The sequence below is a fragment of the Nicotiana sylvestris genome, chromosome 10, assembly GCF_000393655.2.
Source record: "Nicotiana sylvestris chromosome 10, ASM39365v2, whole genome shotgun sequence".
NCBI classification, from domain to species: Eukaryota; Viridiplantae; Streptophyta; class Magnoliopsida; order Solanales; family Solanaceae; genus Nicotiana; species Nicotiana sylvestris.
Window position 1 is genome coordinate 60911640 of NC_091066.1, and position 13464 is coordinate 60925103.

Consider the following 13464-nt stretch of genomic DNA (forward strand, 5'->3'; position numbering starts at 1 on the left):
ACTAAACTAAAAAAACGAAACCTAAACTAATGATTAATTCCTAAATGACCAAATGCAGAAGGAGACAACAAAAATCTAAAACATGCAATTACGGGCAGAGCAAACATAATGAAGAATTAATCAGAGAAAACAAAAAAAGAAAAAGAGATGGACAAGAAAAGAGAAGAAAGAAAAAGATAGACAGTGGTTCAGAATTACCTATACCAGCGCGAAAGACAGATTAGAATCGAAGAACTGGTCGGAGCTTGAACTGGTTAGGGCCAACTTGAAAAATAGGTCAAACCCACATGAATCAACTGCTCTCATCAAAAGCAGTTGACTCATGTGGAGTTGAGCCATAAACACTTCCAGAATCGACTTGGTAGAGATGTTTAGGGTTTCAAAATCTAAGATCCAAAATTCAAACAAATTGAGGCCGATTTGGAGGGGGCTAATGGTAGCTTAGGGTTTAGAGAGGGGCAAAGATAATTGGATGTGAATTCGGAGCGGATTGGAGCAGTTAGGATTTTTGGCCGGATTTTCGATCTAAAATTCGAGGGTTTAGGCTGGGATTCGAGGGAAAAGAGTTGGAGATATGGAATGAGGAGGTGAAGGGGGGTTCAGGGTGTAAATTTGGGGAGATTTGGAACACCGGAACCGTCGTGAGGCGATTTCCGGCGGGTGGTCTACGGTGGAGCCAGTGAGGGGTAAGAGAGAGGGTGAGAGAGATGAAGTAAGGGGTCTTTTGGTGGCTAGGGGTGTTTTTGGACAGTAATATAGTAAAAGGTTCCTCAGTTCCGAGCCTTTGGATTAACAAAATCTAACAATTGTGATCAAACCATACGAAACAGGGTCGTTTGGGAATGGGTGGGAACTAGACCGGGTATGTTTGGTTATGGGCTTGGGTTGTGGGTTATTTTGGACTAGTTTAGGGCAATTTTGGGCTGGTTTGGTTATTTTAAAATCACTCCAATTCCAAAAATCCAATACCCTCTTTTATTTTATTTTTTTCTCTTTTTCTCCACTTTATTTAATTAAAGGTCCTAAAAATCCTAAATTATCTAAATTGTAAAATTAAACCAACTATCTAATTATAAAAATTATAAACATCACTTAATTCTAAATTAAAAGAGAAAAATCAATAAATTAAAAATTAAAAGACAAAAGATGTAAAATGAGCTATTTTTGGAATTTTCAAATTTCTATGAAACAAATAATTACTGATTAATCCTAATAATGTAAAAACAAATCCTAAATACAATGCATGGTATTATTGGTATTTTTTTCACGATTTAAATAAAACTTAAACATGGACAAAAATGCAAACAATCAAATAAAATTCTACAAAAATTCCTAAAATGGCAAATAATTAACAGAAAACCTATTTTCTTTGGATTTTTAGGAGTATTTCGTACAGGGAAAAATCACATGCTCACACTCCTAAGACCAAAATCACCATACAGAGCTACTGGAACCGACAAAACCCCATTCCAGAGTCGTCTTCTCACAAATCAAACTACGGTCAACTCTTACAACATAAACTTCAAACTTAGGTACTACGTGTCCCATTTCACTCTGAAACTCTCCCGAACCCGACACCAAGCACCCCGTCAAGTCAAGTAAACACAAAAAGGAACTGATGAAGCATTAAATAGGGGATAACTAGCCATACTCCCAAAACGACCGGCGGAGTTATTAGAAATTCATTCTATCTTGGGAAGAAATAATCCACAACCTCGGGTACTAGGAAGGGATTAAGTTTCTTAAGGAAATATTGTGAATTCATTGGGCTCAGATTAAATTTTGTTTCTTCTATATTTCTGTTTATATGTTATTTTTCCTTCTCCAGGATTATTTTACAAATACAGTATACTAACAAGCTTAAAGAACTAGATTTTATATTCTGTATTTATGTTATATGCACTGTTCTGGAGACTAAAACATGTATGGTTTTCTACAACCGTTTTGGAGATTAAAGACTTCATAGTTTTTGACCCCATTTGTTTACTTTAACATATATTCTATTTTGATTTAATATTTGTTATTTGAAGATTAAAATCCTAGCGATTTTACACTCAATTGGAGAAGAAAATTTACATGATTTTATACTCCAGTTTTATTCGGTTTGAAGATATAAAAACTTCCCCGTATATTAAATATTTGTTTGTATCATTCTTTTACTGAAATACGACTGAGAACAAAAACTAGCCTGTTCCTATGGTGACTGCCAATGCATCAATAAGCCAAACAACACCGACGCTGGCACCGACAAAAAAGCCTGGAAAATTTTTCGGGATTGATTTCAAGCGGTGGCAGCAGAAGATGTTCTTCTACTTGAGTACTTTAAGTCTACATATTTTCATTAAGGATGATGTTCCTGTTCTACATGACGAAGCTCCAGACAATGAACGCTTTGTCGTGACTGGGGCGTGGAAGCATTTTGATTTTTGGTGCAACAATTACATTCTTAGCCGACTGGAGGACGAACTGTATAACATCTATAATAATGTGGAGACGTCAAAATAACTGTGGATTGCGCTTGAAAAGAATTACAAAACTAAGAATGTCGGGTTAAAGAAATTTGTTCCTGCAAAATTTTTGGACTACAAAATGGTAGATACCAAGTTCATGAATTGCAAGTGAATATTCACGATTTCCTTGCTGAATGTACAAGTCAAATTAATACTTATGTTAAAAGTACTAATTATATTATTATTACTAATCAAATTTTCATTGAAGGCCTTGTCATCAATGAAGAATTCCAAATTGTAGTGATGATTGATAAATTGTCTCCTTTGTGGAAGGACTTCAAAAATTACTTGAAATACAAATGCAAGGAGATGTCGCTCGAAGATCTCATTGTTCGGTTGAGGATCGAAGAGGACAACAAAGCTCTGAAAAGAAAGGTCGTGGAAACTCAACAATAATGGGAGCAAACATTATTGAGGATGCTCCACAAAATAATACAAAGAGGAAGAAGCCTTGAGGAACAAAAAGCAACCCAAGAAAGAAGATATTTAAAGGAAACCGCTACAACTGTGGGAAAGCTGGACACAATTCTATAGATTGTCATGCTCCAAGGAAAGACAAGAAGAAGGGTCAAGCAAATATGGTTGAAAAGCACGAGTATATTGATGACTTGTGTGCTATGCTTTCTGAATCCAACCTGGTGGGAAATCCTAAGGAATGGTTGATTGATTTTGGAGCCACTTACCATGTTTGTGCTATTAGAGAAGTGTTAGATACATATGCGCCCGCTACACTAGAAGAGACACTCTCTATGGAAAATTCTTCAACGGCCAAGATTGAAGGATGTGGCAAGATCTTTCTTAAAATAACTTCTGGCAAGGTGGTGAATCTGAACAACATCCTTCATGTTCCTAAAATTAGGAAGAACTTAGTCTCCGCCACACTTCTCGTCAAGAATGGGTTAAGTGCATTTTTGTGTCTAATAAGATTGTAATAAGTAAGAATGAGATGTTTGAAGGAAAAGGTTACCTCATTGAGGACCTTTTCAAACTGAATGTAATGATCAGTGAGAATAATAAAATTTTAGCTTATTTTTACTTATTTGAGTCAAATAATTTATTGCATATATGTTTGGGACATGTCAATTATAAAACCTTGCAAAAAATGATTAATTTGAAAGTATTGCCTAAGTTTGAATGCAACAAATCAAAATGGAAAATATGTGTGGAATCTAAGTATGTTAAACATCCTTATAATTCAGTTGAAAAGAATTCAAATCCTTTAGACTTAATTCACACAGTTATTTGCGACATGAAGTCAATACCATCTTGCGGTGGAAAGAATTATTTCATAACTTTTATTGACTATAGTACTCGATATTCATGACCCAAAATCTCACCTTTAGTGATGGCGCCTATAGTGGAACTAGGCAAGCCTCAACATGACATCTCAACACAGTAGAACTTTTAAATAAAGGCGGAAGCAGTTAGTATTAAAGAAATCTTTCTAAAAAAAATAGAATATAACTATAAAATTACTATACAATCCATCTCGAAAATTCGGTGTCACTGAGTGCATGGGCATCTAAATGATAACAACATCTGACTGATAAAATATTGTTTGAAAATATAGAACAGTAGAATATAAAAGGAAAGGAGAGTCAAGGTCAGCGAACACATGCAGCTACCTCAATAGTCTCCTAAGTCTGACTCCTCAATCAGCAACAACCGTGACCAGAAGTATATAGATCTGTACACGAAGTACAGGGGGTAACGTGAGTACACCAACTCAGTAAGTAATAGAAATAAATAAGGAACTGAGAAGTAGTGACGAGCTATGCAAATACAGTTATCTCAATAACTTTCATTAAGAATAGCCATACTTTCAATTAAATAGTTAAAGTCTCATCAATGCGTACTCAAATAACCCAGATATCAAATATTCCATAAATATGTACTACAAGGATAAATAACAACTAAGTGCAGCAATTAACTGAAGACAAATATAGCCTCTCATGGCAACAGTTACTCAAGTCATCTCATAACTTAAAAATCTCAGTGGAAATAACAAAACCAAATCAGTAATTTAATTCCAAACATCTCATAAAAGAAAATTCCAGTTCCAATGAAAGTTGTTCAAAATATTTGTTTAACATTTTTAACAGAGGCTCAGTATAAAGATGAGTGAAGATATAAATTTCACAAAACAAGCCCCTCGGGCAAAGCATCACTCGTATGTATGTATATATAGCCCCTCGGGCAATCCTCTCAGTCCCTCATAACTCAACTCTCATCAATCAGCACTCACACTCAGTAAGTACCTCATAATAACCGTTGCGGCGTGCAGCCCGATCCATATATATATATATATATATATATATATATATATATATATATATATATATATATAATGTATCAACAGTGAACAGAGGGAGGCATAATAAGCAAGAAAAGTTATGACTGGGTACAAAACAATAATTAGCAGCTAATTCAGCAAGTACACGATCTCGCAGGTCTCAACAGTGATCACATAAGTCCTAAACATGATTTCTAACATGAAGTACAGTCAATTTCTATGAAAACAGAGGGAACATGTATTAAACATTAGGCCAATTAATTCCACAGCCTCGCGGGACGGACCAAGTCACAATCCCTACGGTGCACGCCCACACGCCCGTCACCTATCATGTCCATCACCTCCAAAATAGTCATCCGACACAATGTCCGGGGTTTCATACCCTCAGGACCAGATTTATAACTGTTACTTACCTCAATTCGAGCAAAATCCTACTCCGCAATGCCTTTTCCTCTCAAATCGACCTCCGAATGCCTCAAATCTAGTCACAATAATTTGATTCAATCAATAAAAATTATAGGGATTAATTCCATATGAAATTTTACATTTTTCACTAAAAATCTGAAATTGCACTAAAAATTCGCCCGTGGGGCCCACGTCTCGGAACCCAGCAAAAATTACAGAATATGAATCTCCATCCAACCACGAGTCTAACCATACCAAAATTACTAAATTTCAATAATATTTCGGCCCTCAAATCCTCAAATCTATCCGAGAGGGTTTTCAAATTCTTCCAACTAAATTCACAGATTTAATGCCAAAACTAGTTATAATTTGGGTAATCTAACCAAAATTAAGTAAAGAACACTTACCCTATTGTTTTCTTTAAAAATCTCCCAAAAATCGCCTCTCCCCGAGCTCCAATTTGGTAAAAATGGAAAATGGGACGAACAGAACTTAACATTCTTTCCAGAATTTTTGTGGTTATTGTTCACGCGTTTACTGTTCACGGATACTGTACACACTACTGTTCATGGCTACTCTTCACGGATACTGTACATGGTTACTATTCACAGATACTGTTCACGACTACTCTACACGCAGGTGCGGTAACTGTTCACACGTGCGAAAATGCAGAAACTGCCCAGAAAATTTCAGCAGACTTTTTATATCCGTTAACCTTCCGAAATCCACCCGAGGCCCTCGGAACCTCGACAAAATGCATCAACCAGTCCTAAAACTTCATACGAACTTAGTCGAAATCTCAAATCACATCAAATAACGCTAAAACCGCGAATCACAACCCAATTCAAGCCTAATGAAACTAGGAACGTCCAACTTCTATATTTGATGCAAAAACCTATCAAATCAAATCCGATTGACTTCAAATTTTGTACACAAGTCATAAATGACATAACGAAGCTATGAAAATTTTCAGAACTGGATTTCGACCCCGATATCAAAAAGTCAAATCTCCAGTTAAACTTAAGAAAGCTTTAGCCTTAGATTTCTAGATTTCGTTAAATGGCGATAATTTGATCAAGGGACCTCCGAATTCGATTTCGGGCATATGAACAAGTCCCAAGTCACGATATGGAACTACCGGAATGGTGAAAACTTTTATCCGGGTTTGTTTGCTCAAAATATTGAGTGAAGTCAACTCAGTTGAGTTTTGAAGATCTAGTTCACAATTTAATCCATTTTTCATATAAAAACCTTCCGGAAAATTATACGGACTGCACACACAAGTTGAGAAATTATTGATAGCGCTTTTCATGGTCTTAAAACACCGAGAAAATTATTTAATTTAAAGATGACATTTTGGGTCATCACATTCTCCACCTCTAAAACAAACGTTCATCCTCGAACGTACTATTAATTATTCTCAGGTTACCAAATTGATGATTTTACTTCTACACAAATATTCGCGATTGATCCCATATTACCGCATTTGACATAAGTCCGACAACACCATTTCAATTGAGATTATTTCCTTTGAATGTATTTGTAAACTTGAAGACCAAATTTCTTACACTCCAATCATTTCCAGAAAAGGTCCGATTTTCACGGCAACACACGATATTAGTCTCGACTGGCTATAGCACGTGCCTACGCACCCATCAAATATGGGGTATTATGTTCTCACCCACTTAGGGTCATTCTTCCTCAAATGAGAAATAGATCATGTCTGTAAACACATAATATAACTTATCTCTTTCTTTGCACATCTCAATATCCCAAATTTTTCTAACTCCCAAAATTTTCAGAAATTTCGGCAGAGTCTCCCCTGTAATTGGGCCTATCCACCTGGCAGAGTAACACCAAAACAACTCCTAACAACATGTCCACAACCCAACAAAGCACTACAAAGTATATATTAATAACACTAATCTCCGCATTACAAGCACGACATTATCACAATGATATCTTGACATGAAACACATCATATGTATGACCATAACCACGTCTCTGGTCTTAATAGTTGTTCATAAAAGATTACAACATCAACAATTAACCTCTTGTTAACAAAATCTCGTTTCAAACCTCCAGTTTACTAACAACGAGGCATGAAGATCTCATAATTACTTACCCGAATTAACGAGTAACAATTTACATCCCCTGGGCACTCACCTTGTAGTCTAAAACTCAATAATTACAATACAAATCTTGCAATTATGCACAAAGATATTCATACAAGATTTTTTTTTATTTTTTTTCCAAATAAGTCTAATAGGCATGACTCCCTATAAGTACTATAGTACAAATTTTTAATTTCACAAAGGGGGCATTTATAACATCTACCTCGTCCTTATATAACATCTACCGCAGCTTGTAGCCCAGTTTAAATATTTTACATAATATAAAATACAAGAATCTCATCCTCAACTATGTACCACAAGTAATATGCACATCGTGCCAATGGAACATTCCATTTTCTTCCTTTGAATAATTTTCCGCTTAACAAAATCACAACACGTAATGATAGACATAGCTATCTCCATCGAATCTCCTAACAGGATTATTCACATAAGTAGATTTTTGAATTACGAAGTTCACTCATAAGTGGAGCACAATAGGAGGACTTGCCTCGATACTCAGAACCGAATCAAGTTAAGAAAATTGTTACTTTATAATAATTCGAGACCATAATTGTAACGACACCATCTGGTGTTGCGACCTCATCCATACCATATAAAATATATCAACGGGCTGGGTCTCCACTCTCTAGGAGTCTCACCTCCACCTCTAACATCCTGACCCCTACCTCTGGCTGGTCATTTAAGTGGAGTAGTAACTGCAATGGGGTACGTAGCCTGAGTTCTTTGATAAAATATGTTTCTCCCAAGTCTAGGACAATTTTCCCATGATGTGTATAGTACTATCACATTCATAACCATCCCTTTGAGGGTTCAGCTTCTCATACTGAGTCTATGCTAGATAATTGGAATAACCATTATACGAAGCTCGTGTCGGTAATGCATTAAAAGAACTTACTGGAGCACCTTGAGTAATCAGATATATTGACTAGGATGGCCGGCTACCCGAGCCCCTATCATAATGATTTGTAGTTGTAGAGTAGAATCCGCTAAATCCTTTAAAACCTCGAGACCTCTTGGTCTTTCTTTTTTTTCTTCATCCAGAACACATTATAACATTTTGGCAATTTCTACCACTATCCTAAATGAAGCATCAACCTGTAGCTTCATGGGTTTTACTAAATTTCAAGATCATAATTGATTCCTTTAATGAGTCTGTGGACTCGCTCTCTAGCTTAGGAACCAAAGTAGGAGTATGATGGCTAACTTATTGAACCTGATGACATATTCTGACACTATCATGGTGACCTGACACAACCGTTCAGACCACATATACCACATATTACAGAAAATCTGGGAGACAAACTTCTTCAAAAACATTTCTGAGAACTGAGTTGAGTAGGTGGTGTTGCATTGGCTAGTCTGCCCTCTTCATAGGCTTGCCATAAACACCGACAACTAATTTCTTTTCTTTTTTTGCTATGTTGACTCAACACTGCTGAGCTAACATATTTATTCGTATACTCTTCGATTCTTATTTGGGGTAACTCTTTCCCCCAATTATGCACAACTATCACAAAAGTATAGCTCCATCAAGATAAATCTTGGCACGAACTACATAGTCCAGAAGATCGTCAACCACTGTACTTCCTTTGAAGCACCCAAAATCTGCAACTTTGACTTCAACACTGAGTAGACCTTCTATAAATTTATAGTTGTTTTTCTAACTCCTTTTATACTGAAGTATTGGATAATTAAAGAGGCAGACATACCCTAAGTCCCAACCTTATCCCCTGCATGTCTCAGGTCTTAATTATGCGTAAATTATTGGGGAGCCTTTCAGTACCATATATATACATTTCAGGTCAAAACTGATATAACACATGACTATTCGATCTATTCATTGATAATGGACATCCCCATTTTGCGTGAAGTCATGGGTCACAACGTCCGATAATCCAAAATGTTGACCTTTTAACTCATATAAATCAACCAGACGTCAAGGTCCGTTGCACCCCTGCATGATTCACTAGGTGATCTTCTCAATACGTCCGCATATTCAGACGGAACTATAACGGGTCTAGTAAATACCTAATCTTTCCGTCACCTCTTGGCAAAACCCGTCATCTGAAACATAGTAAAATTAATCCCTATTTCTTTCAACTATTCCAATATTCTGCAATACTTCATGGCAGCGGTTCATAAAATCTTGTGGGTCCTTAGAAGGTGTACCATTGAAATGGACTGGAAATAGCTAGGTAAACTTATCCAATCTCAGCAAAACCTTAAAAGACAAGGCAGGTCTGTCATCGGCCCGTGCCGCAATAACTAGTTGAGCTTCCCCAACAGGATGATATTAAGCTAAATCATTCATAAAATAATGCAACACAACCCATCTAATTTCTCAAACCATTTGCAAATCTAGCATTCACCTTCGTAACAGTCAAGCCCACTCTCATAAGCAATCCAAACTCAAGTTGCAACATGTATATTTCACTGGTAAAAGAGGACTACCAACCAACAACATAAGGATCATACAAACTTCAGAACATCCCGCAGGAGATAATCCACTTGCTTAGCCTGAAACTGGTATCTCTCTATACTTTTCCATAATCATAACTATTACACAATCACTTAACCCCCCTCTGAGTCTGAACTCACAACACAACATGGAGATTTACTCTGCTCCGCAACTAAACTACACGAGAGGTCCTTCAATACAACCATAGCTCGAAGCCATATGCCAACTCAAGAAAGAAGTCAAACACCCAATAACCCTTGCTACATCCTCAGCAAACTCTTCCCATCATATTCGAACAATTTGAACACATCTCGCAATCAAATCATACTCACCCCTAGTCATCCAGTCATAAATCCCACCAGTAAGGACACAAATGGACATATAAGTCCCAAATGCACGTGCTCACACAATCGAAATCTCAGTACTCAAGTCATAGACAAAACCTGGCCTCAAGTCCTCCAGACTGGCCCAACATCACACACAGAAATCACATGTCGCACCTCATCCAGGGAATCACAAGCTGTTGATGCACAACAGATACCAAGCACTCATATGCGCACACGAATGTATGGAAGGAATTCAAGGAATTACGCTTCAAGTTTAATCAATGTCGCACGATAACAATTCAAGAATGTGGAATTTTCTAAAAGGTTCTATAGCCTCTCGAAGATAAGTACAGATGTCTCTTTACCGATTCGCAAGACTCTACTAAACCTGCTGATGACTCGTGAGACCTATGTAACCTAGTGCTCTAATACCAACTTGTCACGACCCAAAATCTCACCTATCGTGATGACGCCTATCGTGGAACTAGGAAAGCCTCAACTCGACATCGCAACATAGTAGAACTTTTAAATAAAGGCGGAAGTAGTTAATATTAAAGAAATCCTTTTTTAAAAAAATAGAATATAACTATAAAATTAGTATACAATCCATCTCGAAAATTTGGTGTCACTGAGTGCATGGGCATCTAAATGATAACAACATCTGACTGATGAAACACTGTCTGAAATATATAGAACAATAGAATATGAAAGGAAAGGAGAGTCAAGGTCAGCGAATGCCATACAGCTACCTCAATAGTCTCCTGAGTCTGACTTCTCAATCAGCAACCACCGTGACCAGAAGTATCTAGATTTATACACGAGGTACAGGGGATTACGTGAGTACACCAACTCAGTAAGTAACAAAAATAAATAAGGAACTGAGATGTAGTGATGAGCTATGCAAATATAGTTATCTCAATAACTTTCAATAAGAATAGCCATACTTTCAATTTAACAGTTTAAGTCTTATCAGTCCGTACTCAAAAAACCCAGATATCAAACATTCCATAAATATGTACTACAAGGATAAATAGCAACTAAGTGCAGCAATTAACTAGAAACAAATATAGCCTCTCAAGACAGCAGTTAGTTAGCTCATCTCATAACTTAAAAATCTCAGTGGAAATAACAAAACCAAATCAGTAATTTAATTCCAAACATCTCGTAAAAAACTACAGTTCCAATGAAAGTTGTTCAAAATATTTGTTTAGCATTTTTAATAGAGGCTCAGTATAAATATGAGTGAAGATAGAAATTTCACAAAATAAGCCTCTCGGGCAAAGCATCACTCGTATGTATGTATATATAGCCCCTCGGGCAAGCCGCTTAGTCCCTCATGACTCAACTCTCATCAATCAACACTCACACTCAGTAGGTACCTCTTAATAACCGCTGCGGCGTGCAGCCCGATCCATATATATATAGTCGACTACGGTCACTGGGGGTGTGCAGACTCTGGAGGGTCTCCTTCAGCCCAAGTACAATAAACTACACGAATAACTCACGTGCTGCACGGACAACTCACGTGTTGCACGGACAACTCATGTGCTATAATAATATCTGGATCCGCACGGACAACTCATGTGTTGCATGGACAACTCACGTGCTATAATAATATCTGGATCCGCACGGACAACTCACGTGCTATAATAATATCTAGATCCGCACGGACAACTCACGTACTGCAAGGACAACTCACGTGCTATAATATAATATTTGGATCCGCACGGACAACTCACGTGCTGCACGAACAACTCACGTGCTATAATATAATATTTGGATCCGCACGGACAACTCACGTGCTGCACGGACAACTCACGTGCTATAATATAATATCTAGATCCACACGGACAACTCACGCGCTATAGTATCAATAACCTCACACTTAATCCCTCGGCCTCACTCAGTCGTCAATCTCTCCAGTCTCTTGGGCTCTTAGAAATCATTTAAACGACCCAAACATAAGTAATATCATATATCAACAGTGAACAAGGGGAGGCATAATAAGCAAGAAAGTTATGACTGAGTACAAAACAGTAATTAGCAGCTAATTCAGCAAGTACACAACCTCGCAGGTCTCAACAGTGATCACATAAGGCCTAAACATGATTTCTAACATGAAGTACAATCAATTTCTATGAAAACAGAGGGAACATGTATTAAACAGTAGGCCAATTAATTCCACAGTCTCGCGGGATGGACCAAGTCACAATCCCTACGGTACGCCCATCACCTATCATGTCCATCACCTCCAAAATAGTCATCCGACACAATGTCCGGGGTTTCATACCCTCAGGACCAGATTTATAACTGTTACTTACCTCAATTCGAGCAAAATCCTACTCCGCAATGCCTTTTCCTCTCAAATCGACCTCCGAATGCCTCAAATCTAGTCACAATAATTTGATTCAATCAATAAAATTATAGGGATTAATTTCATATGAAATTTTACATTTTCCACTAAAAATCTGAAATTGCACTAAAAATTTGCCTGTAGGGCCCACGTCTCAGAACCCAGCAAAAATTATAGAATATGAATCCCCATCCAACCACGAGTCTAACCATACCAAAATTACTAAATTTCGATAATATTTTGGCCCTCAAATCCTCAAATCTATCCGAGAGGGTTTTCAAATTCTTCCAACTAAATTCACAGATTTAATGCCAAAACTAGTTATAGATTCGGGTAATCTAACAAAAATTAAGTAAAGAACACTTACCCCATTGTTTTCTATGAAAATCTCCCAAAAATCGCCTCTCCCCGAGCTCCAATTTGGTAAAAATGGAAAATGGGACGAAGTTCTGTCCAGAATTTTCGTGGTACTGTTCACGGATACTGTACACACTACTGTTCACGGATATTATGCATGCTACTGTTCACGGCTACTGTTCACAGATACTGTACACACAAGTGCTGTCACTGTTCACATGTGCGAAAAATGCAGAAACTGCCCAGAAAATTTCAGCAACCTTTTTATATCCGTTAACCTTCCGAAATCCACCCGAGGCCCTTGGAACCTCGACAAAATGTATCAACCAGTCCTAAAACATCATACGAACTTAGTCAAAACCTCAAATCACATAAAATAACGCTAAAACCGCGAATCACACCCCAATTCAAGCCTAATGAAACTAGGAATGTCCAACTTCTATATTCAATGCAAAAACCTATCAAATCAAATCCGATTGACTTCAAATTTTGCATACAAGTCATAAATGACATAACGAAGCTATGAAAATTTTCAAAACTAGATTTCGACCCCGATATCAAAAAGTCAAATCTCCTGTCAAACTTAAGAAATCTTTAGCCTTAGATTTCTAGATTCCGTTAAATGGC

The 13464-nt window shown here is 37.2% G+C and overlaps 1 protein-coding gene across 1 annotated transcript; it reads left to right on the forward strand.

Moving 5' to 3' along the window:
• The first annotated feature begins 2196 nt into the window (after positions 1-2196).
• LOC138879410 (uncharacterized) lies at positions 2197-2906 on the forward strand. Its single transcript, XM_070159020.1, has 2 exons — positions 2197-2468; positions 2597-2906. The coding sequence occupies exons 1-2, from the start codon at positions 2197-2199 to the stop codon at positions 2904-2906; spliced, it is 582 nt and encodes a 193-aa protein (XP_070015121.1).
• The last annotated feature ends 10558 nt before the right edge of the window (positions 2907-13464 follow it).